This window comes from Mercurialis annua, linkage group LG2 (assembly GCF_937616625.2).
Source record: "Mercurialis annua linkage group LG2, ddMerAnnu1.2, whole genome shotgun sequence".
NCBI lineage: Eukaryota > Viridiplantae > Streptophyta > Magnoliopsida > Malpighiales > Euphorbiaceae > Mercurialis > Mercurialis annua.
In genome coordinates, this window is record NC_065571.1 from 57,154,269 (window position 1) to 57,176,098 (window position 21,830).

A 21,830-nucleotide genomic window follows, 5' to 3' on the forward strand; every position below is an offset into this window, starting at 1 on the left:
CTCGGACAAAGCACGTCGACCCCGGGATTCGGATAAGATCTCCAAGATCTACGCAATATTCGGAGTATCTGTCCTATTTGGATACAAACTCCAACTTAGGAAGATAGCCTCCAATTTAGGAAGACGAGACTATTTAGGAATATCTTCCTAAATAGGACTCCTGTCTGAATAAGGAAGGACACTCCTAATCAAGGTCAAACCCTACTAAATAGGAATCACTTTCCTACTACAACACTACTAGGTATGCAATCATCTACTATAAAAGGAGCTTGAGGTATGCCTAAACACACAACTTATAACAAATACAATTATTCTCCCTTAAGCCTAAATTGACTTAAGCATCGGAGAGCTAATCGGACAAACCGTCCGATTGGCCATCTACACTGTTTTGCAGGATTAATGCCGTCGAGATGCCAGAATCCATCAATTATGAATTATTTGAACCAAAAATATTAGTATAAAATAATTTACCAATAAATTAAGACTATAGATTTTCTATTATTACAAATATAAAAATAAATTAATCTGATTCTTCTTACTTGGATAGTTAAACTGTCTTTTTTGCCAAATTGGAGAACTAAACTTCACTCACTACTCTATATATAATTCATAAAAATTTAATTTTTAAATTGTCTATTCTTATTTCTAAAACCAAAAGTTAAAAGAAAAATGATTATATTATTTAATATTTATACCAAAGCAACATTAAAATTTTATTTTTATTTTATATTGATGGGTAAAATTTAATTACGATAGTTGTTTACTTAATAGTTAGTTGCTCGTCGTAGATATTAAATTGTCTTTAAACCACTTGCCCTTACTAAAATCTGTAGCCAATAACTTCAGGAATGCATTTGGAGAATCTAGCTACTTGAGCTAGACCTCATTGGTTTTAGAGTGTTTATCCCACACAACGGATGTGCCACGTCATTTTTATAACAAGCCAATAATCATTTGCGATAGGGAATATTTATTTATTACTTATTTTTTTATTATTAAACATTTGCACATGGCTAACGCCTCATTGGTTTGTTACACGAATGACGTGGCGCAACCGTTGCGTTGTATAATTATTCTTGGTTTTATATGTAACTTGGCCTTAATTTAAAATCACTATTATATATACTCTAACCAAATGAGATTGAAAAAACTTATATTTAGTAAATTTTGTAATTAATTAAATATAAATATTGCTTAAAAAAATTAATCTTGTAAAGTTTATTGACACAAAACATATGTTATTAACTAAAATATAATTATACGTATATAAATTCAACATTTAGGTGAATACACCGAAAGCACCCAAAAAATTCCTATTATATGCTCATATAATTTAAAATATTTTGGATAATATGAAAGGAATAAAAAAGAACAGGGCACAAAAGCCAATGGCATTAATAGAAATAAAAGAGAAAGATGAGGGTCATTAATTACAAAGCTGTCCTATTCGATGCTTCCTAATCACATCTCTTGCATTCTCTTTTCTGTTAAATACTTTAAATTTTTAATGTTTTTTTTTTGTTTTCTTTATGTTTTTTTAGTTTGTTAGGTTTTTGACCGTTGCTTTACTTCCTTGTCTCTCTGTTTTTTGGTTACACTCACAGCTCTCTCTTCTCAGCCATTTTTATTCTCTGCCTCCTCCATTACCATCACCACCGCCACTCAACGGTAATAAATTTTCAAATTTCAACAGATTATACCTGACATTAAATTCTTTATTTGTTCTGTTCAAATTATTAGCTTCATTTAGTTCATATTTTATGATGTTGCTAATTGTATAAGTATATGAATTCTTAAACAAGATTGTATGTTAAAATATTTATTTTTAAAAATTTGGATGATTGTATATGGTTCATCTCATTTGCATGAATAATTTTAATTTTATATGATTATCAGTCAATATTTTGTTGCTCTTTTTGTATTTATTCAAACCTAACCTGCTTTAGATGATGATAATCAATACCTTTATCTTCTTTTCTTGTTCCTTTAAATTTCTTTTGCTTTTTTTTTTTGTCATAACTTATAGTATTAAATCATTACTTGTAAATATTTTTTCTATTATTGCTTACTTTTGTTGCTTTAATCATTGTAAAATTTTAATTTTCTGGTTCTGCAGCTGAAAAAAAATCGTAGTTATTTTATAAGTAATTTAGAAAAAAAAAAAATCGCAGTAGTTCTGTTATGTACAAAAGTAGAAGTATTTTTTCTGTTTACTTAAAACTAAAGAAAAGAATACAATTATCTCAATTGTTTTCTGAGTATGAAAGAGAAAAAAAATCATAAAAATGTACTTGGTTTCACATGAAATTCTTTTTTTGATCATGAAGTTCTTTGTTTATTTTCTTGGAACAGATTAAGCAGCAAAATACATATGAATTTAGACTTGGTGACATATTTTAAAGGGTATTGTTGTTTTGATTCAATAAACTGAAAAAAGTATGGGATGTTCTATGTCAAAGCTTGACGATGAAGAGGCAGTGCAGCTTTGTAAGGATCGGAAACGTTTCATTAAGCAAGCTGTTGAACATAGAGCGCGTTTTGCTACCGGACATTTAGCTTATATTCAGTCTATGAAGAGAGTTTCGGCCGCTCTTCGCGATTATATTGAAGGGGATGAGCCTAGAGAATTCTTGTTAGATTCGTTCATAACACCGCCTTTTACGCCGGTTAAGAAAACTAGTTCGGGATTTATCTCGATTTCTCCGAAATCATTCTCTCAACCGGCTATTCATTTGGGGCCCAATTCGACTTTGAAGGTGAATTACCTTAGGTCTGGTGGAAACCAGGCTGTTTCTGTCGAGGAAAGACCTCAATCTCCGGAAACAATCCGGTTGCAAGCTTATTCTCCAGTGCGTAATTATGGCTTTGATGGATATTATGGAATGCAATCATCACCAATGTATTCATCGTTCTTCTCTTACTCGCCAAACAACCGGCCTAATTTGCCTCCACCTTCGCCTCAAACTACGCAATGGGATGGATTTTGGAACCCGTTTTCTTCGTTAGACTCGTATAACTATTTTACTCGTAGTAGTCTTGATCATATGTTTATGGATGATGACATTAGAGGACTGAGGCAGGTTCGAGAGGAAGAAGGGATTCCCGACTTAGAAGACGAAACTGAACATGAAGAAATGGACAGTGAGGTAAATGCAACAGAAGGGCAACATAAGGTTAATGGTAGTAGTCATGCTGCTAGAGAAGAAGTGCTTGTAGAAGATGTTGATGAGGATGATGAAACAGATTGTGAAAGTGAATGCGAATGTGAATGTGAAAACATGGGACTACAATCGAAGGTAGAACTATCACGGGTACAAAATACAAGGCAAGTTGAAGTTGGCAATCAAGAAATGTCAATCGATAAAGGAGGAGAAGAAGGTAAAGCAGAAACACCGGCTTTTACTGTCTACGTAAACCGAAGGCCAACGAGCATGTCTGAAGTTATCAAGGATCTTGAAGAACAATTCACAATAGCTTGTAATTCAGCCAAGGAGGTTTCATCCTTGTTAGAGTCTAGCAAAGCTCTGTACTCATCAGCGTCAAACGAGCTCACAGGTTAGACAATTTTAAGCTTATGTTTTACATTATTCTGCCAGATTTAGGTTATGATACAATTACCATTATAACTACATTCGTTGAGTTCATGAAGGGATGAATTTTTTGTCAAGAATTTCTTATAGTTTGTATATTGAGACTGAAAACAATGCAGAACCTTGACGTTCTTCAGATCAATTCGTCCTTGCACGATTAAAAAGCAAATAGGGATTCGTTATTTATGGTATTATACGCGTAGATTTTGTAATAATAGCCATCTTAAATACTTTTGCCTGTTCTGGATATCAAATGAGATGTTTTTGCTCCTGCAGCTATGAAAATGCTGAACCCAGTAGCTTTGTTCCGCTCAGCTTCATCTCGCTCATCTTCGTCAAGATTCTTGATAAACTCCTCAAATTCTAGAGATGAAGGCTATGAAAGCAGCAGTGACTTCTCTGAGGAATCCTGCGTTCCCTCTGGCAGTCACCAATCGACGCTGGACAGATTATATGCCTGGGAGAAGAAACTTTACGAAGAAGTCAAGGTATGCTGCTATCTTATGTTGAAGAAATGAAAATTTGATTTAACCTATTCTCGTAAAAGACTATCGTTTCCCTGTTTCCTGTTTCAACATTTCCGGAAATGGAAATGAAATGTAGGACTCGAGAAGTTCCCATGCAACATACCTGTTACCCTTTCTGCCCGGCGATTTGGAACTTATATCAAATGTATTAACATATTCTTAGCGTAGAATTTGTTAAAACTTAACCTGATAATTAGAAATTGTTTGTTAAACAGTCGGGAGAAAGAGTTCGAATTGCATACGAGAAGAAACGTATGCAACTGAGGAACCAAGATATAAAGGGTGAGGATCCTTTCGTGGTGGACAAAACGAGACTAGCCATTAGAGACCTATACACACAGTTGCAAGTTTCTATACACTCAGCTGAAGCTGTTTCAAAGAGAATAGAAGCATTAAGAGATGAAGAATTGCAGCCTCAACTTTTGGAATTGATAAAAGGGTATACCACTCATCCCGGAAGAATTCATTATTCTCGACAAAGTTGAGCTTCAAAACCGTGTTTGAATCTTATTTTTTTTACACGATGCAGGTTATCAAGAATGTGGAAAGTAATGGCTGAATGCCATCAGTCACAAAGACAGACATTAGATGCAGCCAAGCTTCTACTAGCGGGGTTATCTTCAAAATTGGACGCGAAGAGGCGCTCTTCAATGTCAATTGCCAATCCTCAACGACTAGCCAGGTCAGCTTCCAATCTTGAGACTGAATTGAGGAACTGGAGAGCCTGCTTCGAGGCATGGATCACTTCTCAACGATCCTATGCACACGCACTAACTGGCTGGCTCCTTAGGTGTTTTAGGTCAGATACTGACACATCAAAACTGCCATTCTCTCCTCGTCGGTCTAACGGGACTTTTCCAATGTACGGACTTTGTATTCAATGGTCAAGATTTCTCGATGTGATCCAGGAGTTGCCAGTGCTTGATGGACTAGACTTTTTCTCTGCCGGGATGGGATCTCTCTATGCACAGCAGCTAAGAGATGATCCTACTAAAGCCAGCTCAAGGCGACATGGCGCTGGTTTGTTAAATGAATCCGGCTCAAATATGGAACTGGTCCAAGTAGGTGATGTAGAAGATGTAATGACTGCAGAAAAAATGGCTGAAGTTGCCATCAGAGTACTATGCGCTGGAATGTCGGTTGCTGCAAGTTCACTAACCGAGTTTTCGATTAGCTCTGCTGAGGGATACGCAGAACTCGTTAAGCAATGGGAGAATGTCAGATTGCCGCATAGTTCTGGCGCGATAAATAGGTAGCTTATGATACTCAATGGAAGATAGTTTTGATATGGATGACAATGTAATTATCTGTCATAGTACATTGGACAAAGGAATTATACAGCACTGCTTCTAGGGTGTGCATTCGGTTCAAACCAACCCTTACCGAAAAAATTTCTTCAAAACGGAACCAAACAGAAATCCAAATGAATTAGAAAACAGAATGCAAAAATTAATTAGTTAGAAAAAATATATTAAATTCTTGAAGCCAAAAGTTCCCTTATGAACACAGGGAACATCATATGATATCATTTGGCTTCAATTGTGATTATTTTGAAGAGAAAAAAAAAACGTCTCAATGAAATAATATCCAGTTTTGATCCTTGTAATTTTGAGTGTTTTGTTTTAATTCTCAAACTTTATATTTTCAGAATAATATAGAAAAAAATCTCTCTCTAAGGGTTCTTATATCATCTATTAAGAGAAAGCTTATACATAAAGTGGAACTAGAGAGCTATTTAGGGATAGTTAGTTTATTCTTTTTATAATCTTTTAGCTAATACTAAATGAACTTGCGGACATAACCTATTAAAATTACCTATTAAACTAACTTAATTAAAATTAGGTCAATTTTATTATTTTGAAACCCTGTTATATCACATTATTTTAAAAAAATTATTAACCTCGTATTAAGGATTCAAAAAATGGATCAAATTGAAAATACTTTTTACATCAGAACTAAAATGTAAACTGACAAAAAGTTGCAGAATTAAAATTTGATTTTTTTATAATCATTTTTCTGTTCGAGTTAAAGTAAAAATTGACGTTACACATGACTTTGCTGTTATAAACTTATAACTCCCATGGACTGTGAATGAAAATTATTCAAAAAGAAAACATCCACTTGATGCCGTTTATCGTTACCAGGCCATTGATGAGGGAAGATATTAACACAACTCATAGGAATAATGCCTTTTTCAGTCATAACCATAGTCTTCACTATCATCGCCCACCTCGTCGTCGGACAAATTACGTCCTCCGATAACAGAAAGAAAAAGTAGTATCGCAACTGCCTGAGCTGCCACAAAGAATTTTGCCCTTCTTTTAAATGTTTTCTCCTCTTCTGTCTTTTCCTTCTTCGCTTTTCTCCTCGGCTTTGAACCTAATAACAAAAGATGTCGGCATTACTTCAAAATAAATGCAACTCGAAAAGTTGAAAAGTTGAATATGTCTTACCAGAATTTGAAGGACCTCTCCTCGGAGTTGATGAAGAGTCTGATTGGAGTGGTGGGGCAGAAGAAGATGAGCTCGCTTCCAAGAAATTTGTCTTCAGTTTTTCAGCATATGTTACGAGATTAGCATGCTCTACAAGCGCATGCCGAAGAACTGATGTTTCCTAATACCATAGAATTTCATGGATCAGCCTTATTTGGTAACTAGACTTCATAAAAAATATAAAACCACTAAACTTTTAATATTTTTAATTTGAGGGTCACTGCTATCAAATTCCTATCAGTTCGACGAAACACGAATTACTCATATTTGTAAAATTAATAACATAACTTACTTGCCTGCAAAACTGAAGTTCTAGTTTTGAACGTATTAAAACTACAGTTCAATAATATGACACAGACACAAATGCAATATGCTTCTAAGTACAATGATCAAGAAGAAACTCACCAAGTAATTCCTCTAGAAAACATTTGACAATCGCAATAATAAATCATTTTGTAAATGATTAAGTTTCACATCTGGACTATTATATCATTTACGACAGTTTATAAAAGAAAACAGAAACATTGAACACATAATTACAGGTTAACTTTCATGGTTGCTTTTTCATTCCAATTGTCGATTTAGTAAACATTTGAGAAATTGGGAAAAATGCATAGGATATGGCTATAAATTGAACATCGCAGCTGCTACAAAATATCACAAGCATAGCTGCCAATGCTGTTCTTAAATATAAGTCCATTGAATAAACAATAGATATAGACGCCCAACTTATACGCCTCTTCTATGATCTACACTACAAAACACTCAAATTATCTTCATTCAAAAATCCCAATTAGTTATTCTTTCTTAAGATGAAGCTCTCTCTCCAAAGACAACCTCCTCTAAATAATATTAAGAAACAAGGATTAAAGTTAACACAATAAAGCTATCATGCATCATTTAACATCAGAAACTGATACCACCTTGGAAACCCTTAATAAGTCGAAGTCGTCAAGAAGCGAGGACAACAATGTGCCAATGTTATCACATTTGCACAGGCAAAACTTACCAAAAAGATCAATTAGCTCCGGTTAATGGCACGGCCTAGGGTTGATTGTTGGGCTTCTGTTAATTTCCTTCTGTAAATTCATGTATTATACATTCTTTGACAAATTTTGTACTCCATAGATAGGACTCCTATTCTATTAAGTCCAATATCTAGATGAAATAACTCCGTAGATGTGCAAAGTAGAATGCTTCAATAAGTGACAAGCAAAGCTTAATCTCAATTTTCATGGACAATGATCAACATTAAACTTCATGATTGGGTTAGTTCTAATTTTGCAGTACCTGATTTTGATCGTATTTCTATTTCTATACACAAATGGGTCCAATTAGTTAGTTCATCCAACAACAGAAGCCATTCATTAAGATGATATTTAATGGACATTCAAAAGGTTTGAGCTTATTTTTAGTGGAATTGATCATGTAATGATCCAATATCCAAACAGAGCTTCTAAAAAAATAATTACAAAATTTGTGAAGGAACTCACAGGTAAAGCTTGAAGAGTGAAAAGCACATGCGCTAGGAACAATGCGTCCAAACTTGACGGCCTACATGAAAGTAACAATAGAATTAGGAGTGTCACAGGAAAAATTTAAACCTAAACTTTAAATGATAATAGATATACAGAAATTAAGATAAAATGTCCAGAAGAGTCACCGATTCTCAAAAAGAAACTCATCTTCCCCTAATCTGGTTGACAACGCGGCATATGCAATTTTTGCTCTCTTATAAATCTGTCCACAACCGACATATACATGTATGAGTATTATCCCGAATAAATAAATAAATTTAAGGAGACAGATTATGGAAGACTAAGGTTTATTGTCTCTCAAGTGCATGATTTTCAACTCCGGTGCACATACGAAAACTATAACATATGCCTGGGTGTAAGAGTGAACATGTGAAGGTAGGATGAGTTTATGCAAAAATCCTAAGCTTGCCAAAGGAAGGTCAATAATAAAGGCCAACCTCTTCTTCCCTTCGTTCTGCATTTTCTTTTGTTATCCCAAGTCGCTGCTTAACAGTATATACTTGCTTAGCAAACAGAGCTTTCCCTATTACCCAAGGAAGGTCAGAATAATAAATCTTGACAGCAGAACTGCCACCAGAGCCCAACCAGAGATCATATGTGATTGCATCAGCCAGCCATGAGCTAACCATTGCTTCCATTGATACCCATTCTGGAACTGAGCAGAATTCGGAGTCCAAGTTAGCTACACCATCTTCCTTTAGACGTTGAATAACCCCGCCATTTTCATTATTGTAGGCCACATAAGTACCACATTCAACATACGGAATTTGATCTGGCATAAAAGGCAGAAAAGAGTATGATTTTTATGTTGACACTATGTATATCAATAATCAAATATGCAAACATTTTCTCATAAACACACAGTCACTAGCATATAATGTATATTTGAAGTTGACACTAAATCTCTTCCATGATTTTTATCTTTAGAGATTAAATAATCCACGCTTCAGGGTATCAATTTTATCTACTCCCTTAAATTTTAAGATTCATGCCTTAAGTTATCAATTATATCTAATACCAAAGTAGAAATCATTACTCATCATCCGTAGACTAATTCTTGTATCATATGACATATACAAGAGATATCTTTTCAGCTATCAATCTGACCATACCAGACATAAGAATTTTCTTAAGGTTGACTAAACGTCTCACCATCGTCCACTTCTATTTTTAACCCACTGGCATTGCAAATAGTGCTTGTTGTATCCTTTATGTTGGATAAATTGCAATTAGAAAAAATAGTTCTAACTAAACAAACTAGACAATAAACCGTTCATGAACTTGCTCGGGATTGTTTCTGTCGCTCAAAGCAAGTTTTGTAACTTCAGCTAAAAAAATCAACCATCTTAATGGACAGCATTAGTATCAATACTTAACAACTCAATCCAATAAATGCACAACTGGGTAACTCTATTTTCATTAGAAACTAACTTATCAAACAGCTAAAATTTGCAGTTATTAACACACAAAAAGAAACACTAAAAAAATAACTAGACTAACAAAAAGATTAAAATTTGAAAGAGGCCAAAAAGCAAACCTGAATCAGGGTAAGTAGAATTGAAGTCGAATCGAAAAGGGAAGCGAGCTAACTTGAGATAGATGTAAACAGGTAAGCAAATTGGGCAAGCGGTTGGTAATCCAAAATAGGGTTTTCTAGCAACAAGACTGTACTCTTCTCTCTCTTGTGATTCTTCCATTTCCTTTTAATTGCAGAGTTCTGCTTCCGAATTTTGATCTGTGTTAGGGTTTTGGTTGAAAGTTTTTATTTTTTATTTCTTGTCTTTCAGGTCATGTTAAAAGGTCACACTCATTCTTTTAGTGCTTCAACTTTTATAATTTTCAACCAAGTCACTAACATTTTTAGTAAATTTTAAAATTAGGAGTATTACATTTAAAATGTTTTAAATGTCTCAAGATTATATCTTCTAGGGTTACGCAGCTAAATCACCATCCGTCATTTCCCAAACAACTCCACTGTTCCACTACGTTAGATCAGTAGGAGCAAGAAATCCAGTCACAACGTCGGAAAAACACTAGAATTACAACAAAAACAGACTCATCGACGGCAGCCGCGCTCTAGCCTGCCCTAGCCATGACGCCGGAGGAAGTAGAGCGGAAGCTCAAGAAAGAAGAGAAGGCTAGAGAGAAAGAAGCCAAGAAGCAAAAAGCAGCTGAGAAAGCTGCTAAATTCAAGGTTTTAATTTAAAATCACTAGCTTTTTTTTATTGTTAATTCAGTCTTGGCCGATTAAATTCTTGTTAATTTATAATTATTGGTGCTGCTATAATTTACAGGAACCACAAGAGTCTAGCAAGAAGAAGAAGAATGCCAGCGCCAGGCGAGACGCCTCGACCGATGAGAATCAGGAGGATTACATTGACCCTCACACTCCTTTAGGGGAGAAGAAAAAACTTTCGGCTCAAATGGCCAAGCAATACTCTCCGAATTCCGTGGAGAAGTCGTAAGTTCTTCAATGCTGTTGTTTTTATTTTTGAAATGTTTTTGCTGCTCAAATGATGACTCTTGTTATTAAATTAAATCGTGTTAGATGGTATGATTGGTGGGCGAAATCTGATTACTTTAAAGCTGATGCAAAGAGCTCTAAACCGCCATTTACTATTGTTCTTCCACCTCCAAATGTGACTGGGGCCTTACACATAGGCCATGCTCTCACTGCTGCTGTAGAGGTATAGCAATGTGTTTCTTTATTCCTACATTGTTTTTCCTTCTGCATAACCTATGACCTCGTATAATAAACAGGATACAATTATTCGATGGAAGCGAATGTCTGGATATAATACCTTGTGGATACCTGGTGTCGACCATGCTGGGATAGCAACACAGGTAATAGTTTGTAAGTTGTTACAATTCGCTTCTCCTAGATACATTTTATAGCCAGTAAGGATAGAATGTAATACCTTTATGATTGTCAGGTGGTTGTGGAGAAGAAGTTAATGCGTGAACGTGGTTTAACCAGACATGACGTTGGTCGTGAGAATTTTGTTGCTGAAGTGAGTTATTTGAGCTTTTTTTTCCTTTACTAATGCTCAGCTTATTGATAGCTACATATATTTTGTTAAAGCTTCCCTGCATTCTCCTTTCTCATATCATCTTTGATATTCTTTTTAAAAGGTTTGGAAATGGAAAGAGGAGTATGGGGGCACCATACTTGGACAGTTGAGAAGGTTAGGTGCCTCTCTTGATTGGTCTCGTGAGTGTTTTACAATGGATGAGCAAAGATCAAAGGCTGTGATAGAGGAATTTGTCAGGTTATACAAGGAAGGTCTCATCTATAGGTATGCTTCATATGACACATTATGTTATCCATCCATAATTGAAGAAATAACATTCCCCTTTTCTGGAAATGAATTTCTGTCCTTTTACCGGCCATGTGACTGATACATTGTATTCAGATCAAGTGTGTGGTTATGATTCAATGCTGAGACTACTTAAAAGCATCCTACCTAGCCATTCTATGATGTTTAGAAAAAGCTAAGGGTTGGAGCCTTTTTCTTTAAGATAAAATCTATGTGTTTGGTTCAGTTGATAAACTTGGTCATTGATATATTTGCTGCTTGAAAACAAATAACCATAGAGGCTGTAGATTTAAATTGATAGTAAAATTAAATAAAAATAGACGATAAAAGTGCTTTTTGACTACCAATTTAATATACTAAGGATTGAATTGCTGTTTATGTTCTGTTTTGTGATCGGAATTGTTCTTAGGATCCTTTATTAATACAATGTGCAGGGATCTTCGATTGGTGAATTGGGATTGCACATTACGAACCGCTATATCTGAAATTGAGGTAAGCTGTTAATATAATTGGTATTTTGTTGACTGTTTGGTATTGTATTGATTATTCTTGTACTCACCTGAATATTTTTTGGTTGTAGGTGGATTATACTGACATCAAAGAAAGGACACTGTTGAAGGTTCCTGGGTATGAAAAGCCTGTGGAATTTGGCCTTTTAACCTCATTTGCTTACCCTCTGGAGGGAGGATTAGGTGAAATTGTTGTTGCCACTACTAGAATAGAAACAATGCTTGGTGATACTGCTATTGCTGTACATCCTGATGACAAAAGGTACAGTCATCTGCATGGAAAATTTGCAATTCATCCATTTAATGGTAGAAAACTCCCAATAGTTTGCGATGCGGTTCTTGTTGATCCCAATTTTGGGACTGGTGCTGTCAAGGTAAGTATGTGATTCTCTAAGTTTAGTTTATTTATATCACCTTTTGCTAAGTCAGTATCCAATATTCTATTGTTTTCTGCAGATCACTCCAGCACATGACCCAAATGATTTCGAGGTTGGGAAACGACACAATCTTGAATTTATCAATATCTTTACTGATGACGGTAAGATTAATAGTAATGGTGGTTCTAATTTCACTGGGATGCCACGTTTTAAGGCCCGTGAAGAAGTGACCAAAGCATTGCAGGAAAAGGTACTTACTACCTTCAGTCATAGGCATTAATTCATATTCAAGATATCTTTCTGAATAAGACCAGTTGCTCCCTGTTGCTTCTCTTCTCTCCATAGGGCATACATGGAGACAGATACATCTTTAACTACATGCACAGCTATAGTCAGTGTTATGTAGAAAAATATCTCTGCTGTAAAAACGTAGCAGATAGACCGAGCTTTTCATGGTGAAGGCCCTTATAGGAATAATGTTCTATCAGATATAATCAAACAAATTTTAAAGTATGTTTTGCAAATGCAATTTTCCCAGTGGTTTGCAGCAATTCTTGTCTCTCCCGTTACCCCACCACCCACCCTCCCTTCCTTTATGTTGGTTATTATGTATTAGATAATATCTGTTTCTTTTTTTATCTTACGGAACATCTTATTTCTTCTAATTTTAAATTAAGTACTTGTATTAATCTTATGCAATATCTTCTTTCTTCTACCTTTCAATGAAGTACTTGTAATTCTTGCTTGCAGGATTTATATAGGGGTGCTAAAAACAATGAGATGCGACTTGGCTGTTGTTCAAGAAGTAATGATGTCATAGAGCCAATGATAAAGCCCCAATGGTATGTTGACTGCAGTACTATAGCAAAACAGGCTCTTGATGCAGCTATTGATGGCGAGAATCCAAAGCTTGAATTCATTCCAAAACAATATTTGGCCGAATGGAAAAGGTTCTCTTACTTCTATCCCTTAAAATCTTCATGTAGAGCAAGAAAATGATCACTTTGAATTGCGGGATAGAGCACAACAAAACCAATATTGATAGCTCACATAGAGATACCTTAATGCGCATTGCCCCAGCACACTGCTAAGTGTTGCTGCGTGTATGTGTTTTAATTGAAGATCTTGGGGAATTGAACTAATTACGATTTAAACTATAGATGTAACAGTACAGGCATCTGTTTGATTTTTTTTTACTTTCATATATAATCTGAAAGTACTTTTTTTGTAGAAAACTTTAGGCATAAGGAATCTTATCGCTCCATGAACTCTATCTGGTCTGCTCTGCTTGTGCTTTTCATGACATTATATCGATGATTAGTAGGTGAAAGTAGATATTCTAGAGTGTTGATTGATTCTCTATACAATAAAGGAAGATTGCCTTTCAGATTTTCTGTTTACATCTACTTGTTTAATCGTGGACCTGTTCTGATACCATTTTTGAAGATATTCCTTAAAATTCTGTGATTGCTTTTATATTTTATAACATTGTTTCTTTAAAATAGTATTTATGTCGAGGAAATGTGCATCTTAGCTTAATATCATTTTCTGCTTTCTTTTGCATCTTTTAACATATGCAGTTATCTCCGGAAGTTTCTTGCCAACGGTTTATTTTATCATGCTGTTTCCTTTGTTACTTGATTGTGTCAGTATTGATATGTCTGTAAAGTATCACAGGTGGCTTGAGAATATACGTGATTGGTGCATATCGAGGCAGCTCTGGTGGGGTCACCAAATTCCTGCATGGTATGTTACACTAGATGATGATGAATTGAAGGAACTCGGTGCCTACAAGGATCATTGGGTAGTTGGTAGAGATGAGAAAGAGGCTCTAGCGGAGGCCAGCTTGAGATTTTCTGGAAAAAAGTTTAAGATGATTCAAGATCCTGATGTTCTTGACACCTGGTTTTCTTCTGGTCTATTTCCGTTGTCTGTACTGGGTTGGCCAGATGATACTGAGGACTTGAAAACATTTTACCCAACTTCTGTACTTGAAACTGGGCATGACATTCTATTTTTCTGGGTTGCTCGGATGGTGATGTTAGGAATTACACTGGGAGGTGATGTGCCATTTAGGAAGGTGAGCATATTCTCATCCAAAAATTGCATTTGACCACTTTAGTTATTTTTCTTGTTGATATTGGATGTATTGTTTCTGTCCAGGTTTATTTACATCCAATGATTCGCGATGCACATGGCCGTAAGATGTCCAAGTCCTTGGGAAATGTTATCGACCCTCTTGAAGTGATAAATGGGATAACCCTTGAAGGCCTTCACAAGAGACTGGGGGAAGGTAACTTGGATCCAAATGAGCTTGCTGTTGCAAAAGACGGACAGAAGAAAGACTTTCCTAATGGTATAGCTGAATGTGGTGCAGATGCTCTCCGATTTGCTCTTGTTACTTATACAGCTCAGGTTGATGTTTCTTCTTATCAGTATATTCATAATTTACTGCTTTAGTGCCTTTATTCCCCTCTAATCTCTTATTGATGATGTTGCATTGTTACTTCTTTTCAGTCTGATAAAATAAATTTGGACATTCAAAGAGTTGTTGGATATCGTCAATGGTGTAATAAATTGTGGAATGCTGTTCGGTTTGCTATGAGTAAACTTGATGTTGATTATTCACCACCACAGAGTCAACATATAGAAGCTTTGCCTTTTAGCTGCAAGTGGATACTTTCAGTTCTCAACAAATCCATATCCAGAACCGTTTCGGCAATGGACTCATACGAGTTTTCAGATGCTGCCAGCACAGTGTATTCATGGTGGCAATATCAATTTTGTGATGTTTTCATTGAAGTAATCAAGCCTTATTTTGTTAGGGATAATCCAGAATTTTCCTTTGCAAATAAATCTGCACAAGACATACTTTGGGTCTGTTTGGACAATGGCTTGCGATTGCTTCATCCATTTATGCCCTTTGTTACTGAGGAATTATGGCAACGTCTTCCACAAGCTACACACCAAATAAGAAAAGACTCTATTATGATATCTGAATATCCATCAGCTGTAGAAGTAAGTCATACTTTTGCAATTCTACTGAGAAATTTTGGGTCTCAGTAGTCTTAATTTTATTATTTAAGTGCTGTTGGCTAATGACCTTGGCACAAGGACCTCATTATTTCCAAAACATTTTGTTGTCATAAATAATTTGGCGCTGTTGAATCTAATTGAAGTCTAGATGGATGTCATCATCAATTCGAAGTTTGATAGTTAATAAGTTTTATGCAACTAAATATACTCCCTTTTCTCTCTATAGGCCTGGACAAATGAACAGGTTGAATACGAAATGGATCTCATTGAGTCTACCGTGAAGAGTGTAAGGTCTCTGAGAGGTGAGGTGCTTGGCAAACAGAAGAATGAAAGGTAATTGTTAAAAATAATTATGTTATGCATGCAACTTGGTTTACTGTATTGCGTTTTCTTGAATCAATATTGCTTACTTGCAATTGTGGGTTGTGTTTCCATCTGCCATTTCCCTGTTTATGCTGCGTACATATAGCTGTTTTCTCCTTGTGTAAATCAAAAAGGAAAACTTTTTTCATTTCTACATAGTGCAATTGCATTAAAAAGGACGTCACCAGTGCCTAAGGTGCGGCTAGTTTGCTTGATATTCATTTAAAACTTGGAAGAAAGATTATTCATGTTTGACGTGAGCACATTTAATACCAGGCCATTATACCTGCATCATTTTTTTAAAATTATCCCTGAATAAGTCAAACTTTTGAATGGTTTTTAAGGTGACATAAGGATCATTCTTTTATATAGGAAATATATTTTGGAAACTGTCTTGCACATTTTCTTCATATGTTTGAAAAGACTAATATCTTTTTTGTGTTTATTTGTTTTTGCAGATTACCAGCTTTTGCATTTTGCCAAAGTGATGCAGTAGCAGAAGTTATTAGTGGCCATGAATTGGAAATCTTAACTCTTGCATCCTTATCTTCTATACAGGTACGCTAATAAGTTGCAACTTTCCGGGTCTTAGTTTATTTTTCTACTTGCTCCTCTTTGTTTGTGTTTATTTCTCTTCTGATGCTATTGACTTGTAAAGCAACTTTTATGCAAATTTGATTCAATTGGAGATGTATAGTGTTCCAAATTTTAGCTTGTAAAAGTGAATTTTGCTAGGAAAGTAGAAATTTTGGTGTGTTGACGGTCTGACTTGTTTGAGAAGTTATGTACAGGAAGACCCTGAATCATACTTTCTAAAGTTGGGAGACTTACAATAATCTCCATTATACTAGCTTGATTTTTATCACTAGGACCATTTGCATAAAAATAAAATTCTAACACTGTAATCCACAAATGACATGGCAGTTTAAGCTTTAAGACTTAATATTATCTAACTTGTGCTATACTTTATTGTGGTTCTCAAAATTCTTACTCTCGATATCCGGGAGTTTGAACTTCTTAGTGGTGCATGTATGATTTTTAGCCTCTTATTCTTGGTATAGTATAAATAAACACGATTTCAATAAAATTTCTTCTTTCCAAATCGAGTATATACTGGATATCAAATAAATTATTTTACTCTCTCTGAGCTCTTGTTTTTTCTTACTTTTGGCTTATTTATTGCAACTACTCTTGAATAGGTGGTCTATAGTTTTTCACACAGATTTATAAATGTGACGTTATTTATTTAGATCAAGAAATTAGAAATTTCCATAGACTTCTGAAATGTATTAGATTTAAATTTTAATAATTTATGAGTTATTTTTATTAATATCAGCCAACTCCTTCAAACTCTTCAATTCTATATTGATTTTTGCAATTTTCACAAAACCCTCTTGGGTAGCGGTCGTCCATAACGTTAGCCGTTTTATTCCAGATAGCAATTATGCCAGAGAGTATTACTATGGAGAAAATCTCTGGATTGTACAACTTGGATTAGATTGATAATAATTGAGGTGCTGAAACCAATCACATATTCCTTTTTTTTATTACTGAAAAAATGAGACCTCTGGCCCTAGAATGCCATTCTATACTTATAAACAACTTGATCTCTGTGCTTTATCACCAATTTTTTCCATTATGTTTCTTAAATCATTTAGCTTTATATTTTTTTTTTCAACACTCCTACCCTTTTTTATTTTTCTTGTTTGTTAAGACTATCTTGTGGTCCTAAAATTTGTCTTCTTCTTCTGCCAGTGGTACCTATATAATTTGGTGTATATGAGTTGCTGTCTATATTCTCAACCATCTTTAAGATATAACTTGTTTCTGAAAATGTTTATGTAACTTAATTCTGGTGTATTTTTTGTCTTGTAATCCTAATTGAATGAAAGGACCTATAGCCTGGACCGAGTCTTTTGGTATTGACTATCTCTGTCAGATTATTCTTAACATATCATTAGAAGTTCGCATTTTCGTAATTTTATGGACTTAACTTGTAAAGCACTTTACTTACTGGTCTCTCAGGAATTGATGATTTGCTGATCTAATTTCCGAGAAGATCTTAGTATTCTATCCCTATTGACATGTTGAAATCTAGGATATGTTGAGTGTCGCCAAATATCTGCATGTTGTGCAATACTAAGCTGTTTTTTTTATGGTGGTTGGTACAATGCAATATTGATAGTATTGAAAGTTGTACGCCTTTTCTCTAGCTACATCTCATTTCCTATTATCTTTTTATTTTACAATAATCATTTTGAATATATAAAAAATTTCAGGTATTAGTGAGTGGGAGAGATGCTCCTCCAGCTGGATGTGCATTTGAGAATGTGAATGAGAATTTGAAGGTCTATATTCAGGCTCAGGGAAAAGTTGATAGAGAAGCAGAGCTTTTAAAAGTCAGAAACCAACTCGAAGAGAAGCAAAAGTAAGTCTTTGACTTCTCAATTAAGAATCGCTGGTTGTTTCTCTTTTCTCCTAATTTATAGTAATTTATATTATATTATTATATTTTGCAGGCAATATGAAAAATTGGAGAAGAAGGTGAATGCGTCGGGCTACAAAGAAAAAGTGCCTGGTAATATTCAAGAACAGGACATGGCAAAGCTGACCACACTTCTTCAAGAACTCGATTTCTTCAAAAACGAGAGCTCTCGAATTGAAAATGAGATTAAGAAAGAGGGTAACTAGTTTAAAGGCCAAACCCATTTCCAAGTCCTGCACTTGGGAAGTTTTTTAGTTGCCGTCTCTATACAAAATGGTACTCGAGGTCTTGTGCTTGGCATTTTTTCTCTCCCCAAGTCCTTAGGTGGTAAATTGCACTGAAAAATATCCAGTTTGGTTCTTGGATATTTTATTTTTGTTGATGAGATACTTGTAGTTTATTCTTAACAATTAAATACTATTGATCAAATTTTTTATTTATATCAATTGAGTTTATGAAGAATTTAGACAGATTTTCTTCAGTTGATTCGGCTTCTTTTGCTGATTATATCCTTGTTTCTCTTGCAGCTACTTTTTTTACAATAGGAAAAGAACCAAGTTTTATGGAAGAGTAGTGAATCAATTATCAAAAATACACTACTAGCATTTAAATAAAAAATTGGATAATACAAAACTTTTCACATATCCTGAATCAAATATCATGAATATACTTGTAACAAGTGAACTATTACACAACTGTGTTTATAAAATTTGTCAATTAGAAAAGAAAAAAATCTAAACATTAGCATTCTTGTGGAAGCAAAAGATGTGGACACCTTTTTTCTTAAACTTGGCATTTGAAGCCATTATCAACAAAATATCCCATTAAAACAGTAGCGAAGCAACTACTGCATTTGTAGCGAATCATTTATTATGCATACTTTTGCAGCTACTGACCCAAATTTCATAATCGATTCACTAGCTTAAATGAGTTATACGTGGTGACACATATAACTCATTTGAATTTCGTATTGTATTTTGTTGACCCTAATCGAGCCAATAAAGTGGATGCACAACTCCTTAACCCGTTTTGATACCCATATTTTTATACATGTTAATTTAATGAGATAAATGTAATATATGTTGGCGTTTTTATAATACTACTATTGCTTTATATTTCACTCGCTCGTAAATTAATATGTTATTACATGTGTGTTATATTTTATTTAGTATAAAATTAAAATATTAATTGATCATCAATTACTTTTTCTCTATAATTTTGATGTATTGTGTATTAGTAGACGAGCTCACTGCTGAATGCTATTGAAAACAAACATGTGAGTTCTTCGAAACGACAATTTATATAAAAAAAATGAAAATCGTTGTTTAAATGGAATCTAAACACAGGCATACCGTCTTCTTCAAGTACAAGCTTAAAATTTTGTGCCAAAACCTTCAAATCATAACAGATTCGCTCTTAATTTTGTATAATCTTTTCCGAGCAATGATTTCCCCAATTTCTAACCTAGGAGAGAAGTAAAGAAAACTTAACCACCCTTATACAACACTCGATAACTCACTTTCTTTCCAAATAGCATGTTGTGTAAATCCAGTAAAGAGGGGAAAACAAGGCAAATTGTCAAGTTCAAAATGTTTTTTTTATCAAAGCCATTTCTTAAATGATCTTTTTGCACCAAATTTAAAAGGCAAGATGAACCTTAACTGCTTTAACTTCATAGATCAGTCAGACAGTATAAAAGTGAAACCACAATTCATTATGCACTCATAGTTCACTTCATTACTAGCAGCAAAATCAAAAACACTCAACAGAAAAGGCTGACACAGAAGAAGATCGAAGGCACCTGACAACCATAAACATAAGCAACGCATATATATAGGGGATATGATTACGTAAACTGACGAGAAATATAACATTGGAATCTTTTAGAAGCTTTTCATCATATAATAACAAAGAGTTCTCAAATCGAAAAAAATCTAATTCACTGAATCTAGCAAAAGAACCCAAGTGACAAAACTCAGATCAAAATAAAGATAGCAATAGCTGAAAATATTACTCTAATCAAAGAGAGAGAATCCCAAATCATCATCACTTTCCTCAGCTGGCTCTTCTTTCTTTGCTTCCTCAGCAGGTGCTTCAGCTGCAGCCGCTGCTCCGCCTCCTGAAGCTGCTGCTGCACCTCCTGCTGCAGCAAAACCTCCACCACTACCACCACCAATAATCACCTGCACCACATAAAGCCAACACATTTAATATCATCTCACACAAAACAAAACAAAACCAACCCAAACACATCAACAGTCTAAAATAACTCATTTGATGCAAACGGGTATCCATCAAACATAAGCTATATATATGTACTACATTATCACAAAACTAATGCCCAAGTATATAAAATATCCATTACATAATATGGTGTTCATCAACAATCAACGTGTCCCGTTTCGGAACCATTTCGAACACGAAATGTTATATTTTACATAGAAACTTTAAAATAACATTGTTTCACCATATCAATGTGCAAGTGTCCCGTTTTCCCATGTACATGCTGCCTAAATCTATCATTTGTACAAATATGGGCAATGTTTTGTTTCCCAACAATCAAATTAACTAAAAGCATCCAATTGGCAAATTAAAAGGCCCAAATGAAAAACCAATCCTAACAGTAAACTTTTTTAAATTCAATCAAATCAACTAAAAGCACAATTAAACTACAGTTATTAATGCTTACATACAGAAAATAAATGAGAGTGAAATAGTAGACCTGAAAAACGGCAGACTTGGGAGTGATCATTGAGAAAGATGACTGAACGCCGCCGGAAGAGTCGGTAGCAGAAGCAGACTGGACAAGCTTCCTCTGGAGATCGTAGGAGTCGGAGGCGGAGGCCTCTAGGTCACCGCCGGATAGCTGCTTGGCGGACCACTCGGTACCTGAGAGTTTGCATACGAATGTAAAGACTCCCATCGTTTGTTGGCTTGTGATTGTGAATCTGATTAGGTTAACAAAGGTACGAGATGATGGCTTCTTCAAAGGTTTTGTTATGTCTGTAAAATTTATATTTACACTGCAACCCTAGGGTTTCTTTCTTTTTTAGTTGACAGTTTTGTCCTTGTATGAATACTGTAATTCCACTATTGCCCTCCGATGGTAGGAAGAAATTCACTTGAGGTGTTGGAACTTTTCGATTGCTATGTTTTTTAGTGTTTGAACTCTTTTTATGTTCATTTTGGTGTCGCAACTCGTTCTTGACTCGCTATCAAAAAATAAAAATATTAGTTTATTTTAGGTAGACCTGTTCATGGGACTGGTTATTTGGTCCTCCTGCCCAGGTTCGTTCCTCTAGGGTCGGACTTGGACACTTATTATGTGTCTCAAGCTCGGCCCGAGCTCATTGGCTTCCATCTTTTTATAATTTTTACGAAATTAAAATTCGGCATGAGCCCGAATTTGTAGAATGTAAGGATCGGATTTGGGTAGAAAATACGAAATCCGAACTGGATTCAGACTGGGTTTGGATTACATAAAAATTAATAAACCCGTCAAAACCGTCCCAAGCCAGTCCATAAAATATGTCTACTTTTAGATCCTTCAAATTTTGACAACCTTACAATTTAATTCTAAATAAATTTCAATTCGA

General features: G+C 34.8%; 4 protein-coding genes across 5 annotated transcripts; 2 read left to right on the forward strand and 2 right to left on the reverse strand.

Annotated features, from left to right (window-relative positions):
- The first annotated feature begins 1,538 nt into the window (after window positions 1-1,538).
- Window positions 1,539-5,471, forward strand: LOC126669990 (nitrate regulatory gene2 protein-like). Of its 2 annotated transcripts, XM_050363644.2 has the most exons (6): window positions 1,539-1,668; window positions 2,353-3,555; window positions 3,867-4,078; window positions 4,333-4,556; window positions 4,647-4,799; window positions 4,908-5,471. In XM_050363644.2, exons 2-6 carry the CDS (start codon window positions 2,439-2,441, stop codon window positions 5,371-5,373), a joined length of 2,172 nt encoding a protein of 723 aa, XP_050219601.1. In that variant the 5' UTR covers window positions 1,539-1,668; window positions 2,353-2,438; the 3' UTR covers window positions 5,374-5,471. The 2 variants fall into 2 exon arrangements, with proteins under 2 accessions (XP_050219601.1, XP_050219600.1); XM_050363643.2 differs by having other exon boundaries at window positions 1,540-1,668; window positions 4,647-5,471.
- A 624-nt stretch (window positions 5,472-6,095) lies between these two features.
- On the reverse strand, window positions 6,096-9,949 carry LOC126669787 (mitochondrial outer membrane import complex protein METAXIN). The gene is made up of 6 exons (XM_050363343.2): window positions 9,685-9,949; window positions 8,585-8,919; window positions 8,273-8,349; window positions 8,103-8,163; window positions 6,571-6,730; window positions 6,096-6,496 (listed from the first exon to the last, which is right to left on the reverse strand). Exons 1-6 carry the CDS (start codon window positions 9,842-9,844, stop codon window positions 6,312-6,314), a joined length of 978 nt encoding a protein of 325 aa, XP_050219300.1. The 5' UTR covers window positions 9,845-9,949; the 3' UTR covers window positions 6,096-6,311.
- An 84-nt stretch (window positions 9,950-10,033) lies between these two features.
- LOC126669785 (valine--tRNA ligase, mitochondrial 1) lies at window positions 10,034-18,704 on the forward strand. The gene is made up of 17 exons (XM_050363342.2): window positions 10,034-10,341; window positions 10,442-10,608; window positions 10,696-10,834; window positions 10,908-10,991; window positions 11,081-11,158; window positions 11,280-11,443; window positions 11,899-11,956; window positions 12,045-12,347; window positions 12,430-12,600; window positions 13,101-13,300; window positions 14,028-14,430; window positions 14,514-14,765; window positions 14,868-15,368; window positions 15,613-15,719; window positions 16,208-16,307; window positions 18,029-18,177; window positions 18,269-18,704. Exons 1-17 carry the CDS (start codon window positions 10,240-10,242, stop codon window positions 18,438-18,440), a joined length of 3,150 nt encoding a protein of 1,049 aa, XP_050219299.1. The 5' UTR covers window positions 10,034-10,239; the 3' UTR covers window positions 18,441-18,704.
- A 1,347-nt stretch (window positions 18,705-20,051) lies between these two features.
- On the reverse strand, window positions 20,052-21,233 carry LOC126669788 (60S acidic ribosomal protein P3). The gene is made up of 2 exons (XM_050363344.2): window positions 20,957-21,233; window positions 20,052-20,417 (listed from the first exon to the last, which is right to left on the reverse strand). The coding sequence occupies exons 1-2, from the start codon at window positions 21,155-21,157 to the stop codon at window positions 20,250-20,252; spliced, it is 369 nt and encodes a 122-aa protein (XP_050219301.1). The 5' UTR covers window positions 21,158-21,233; the 3' UTR covers window positions 20,052-20,249.
- Window positions 21,234-21,830: the final 597 nt, after the last annotated feature.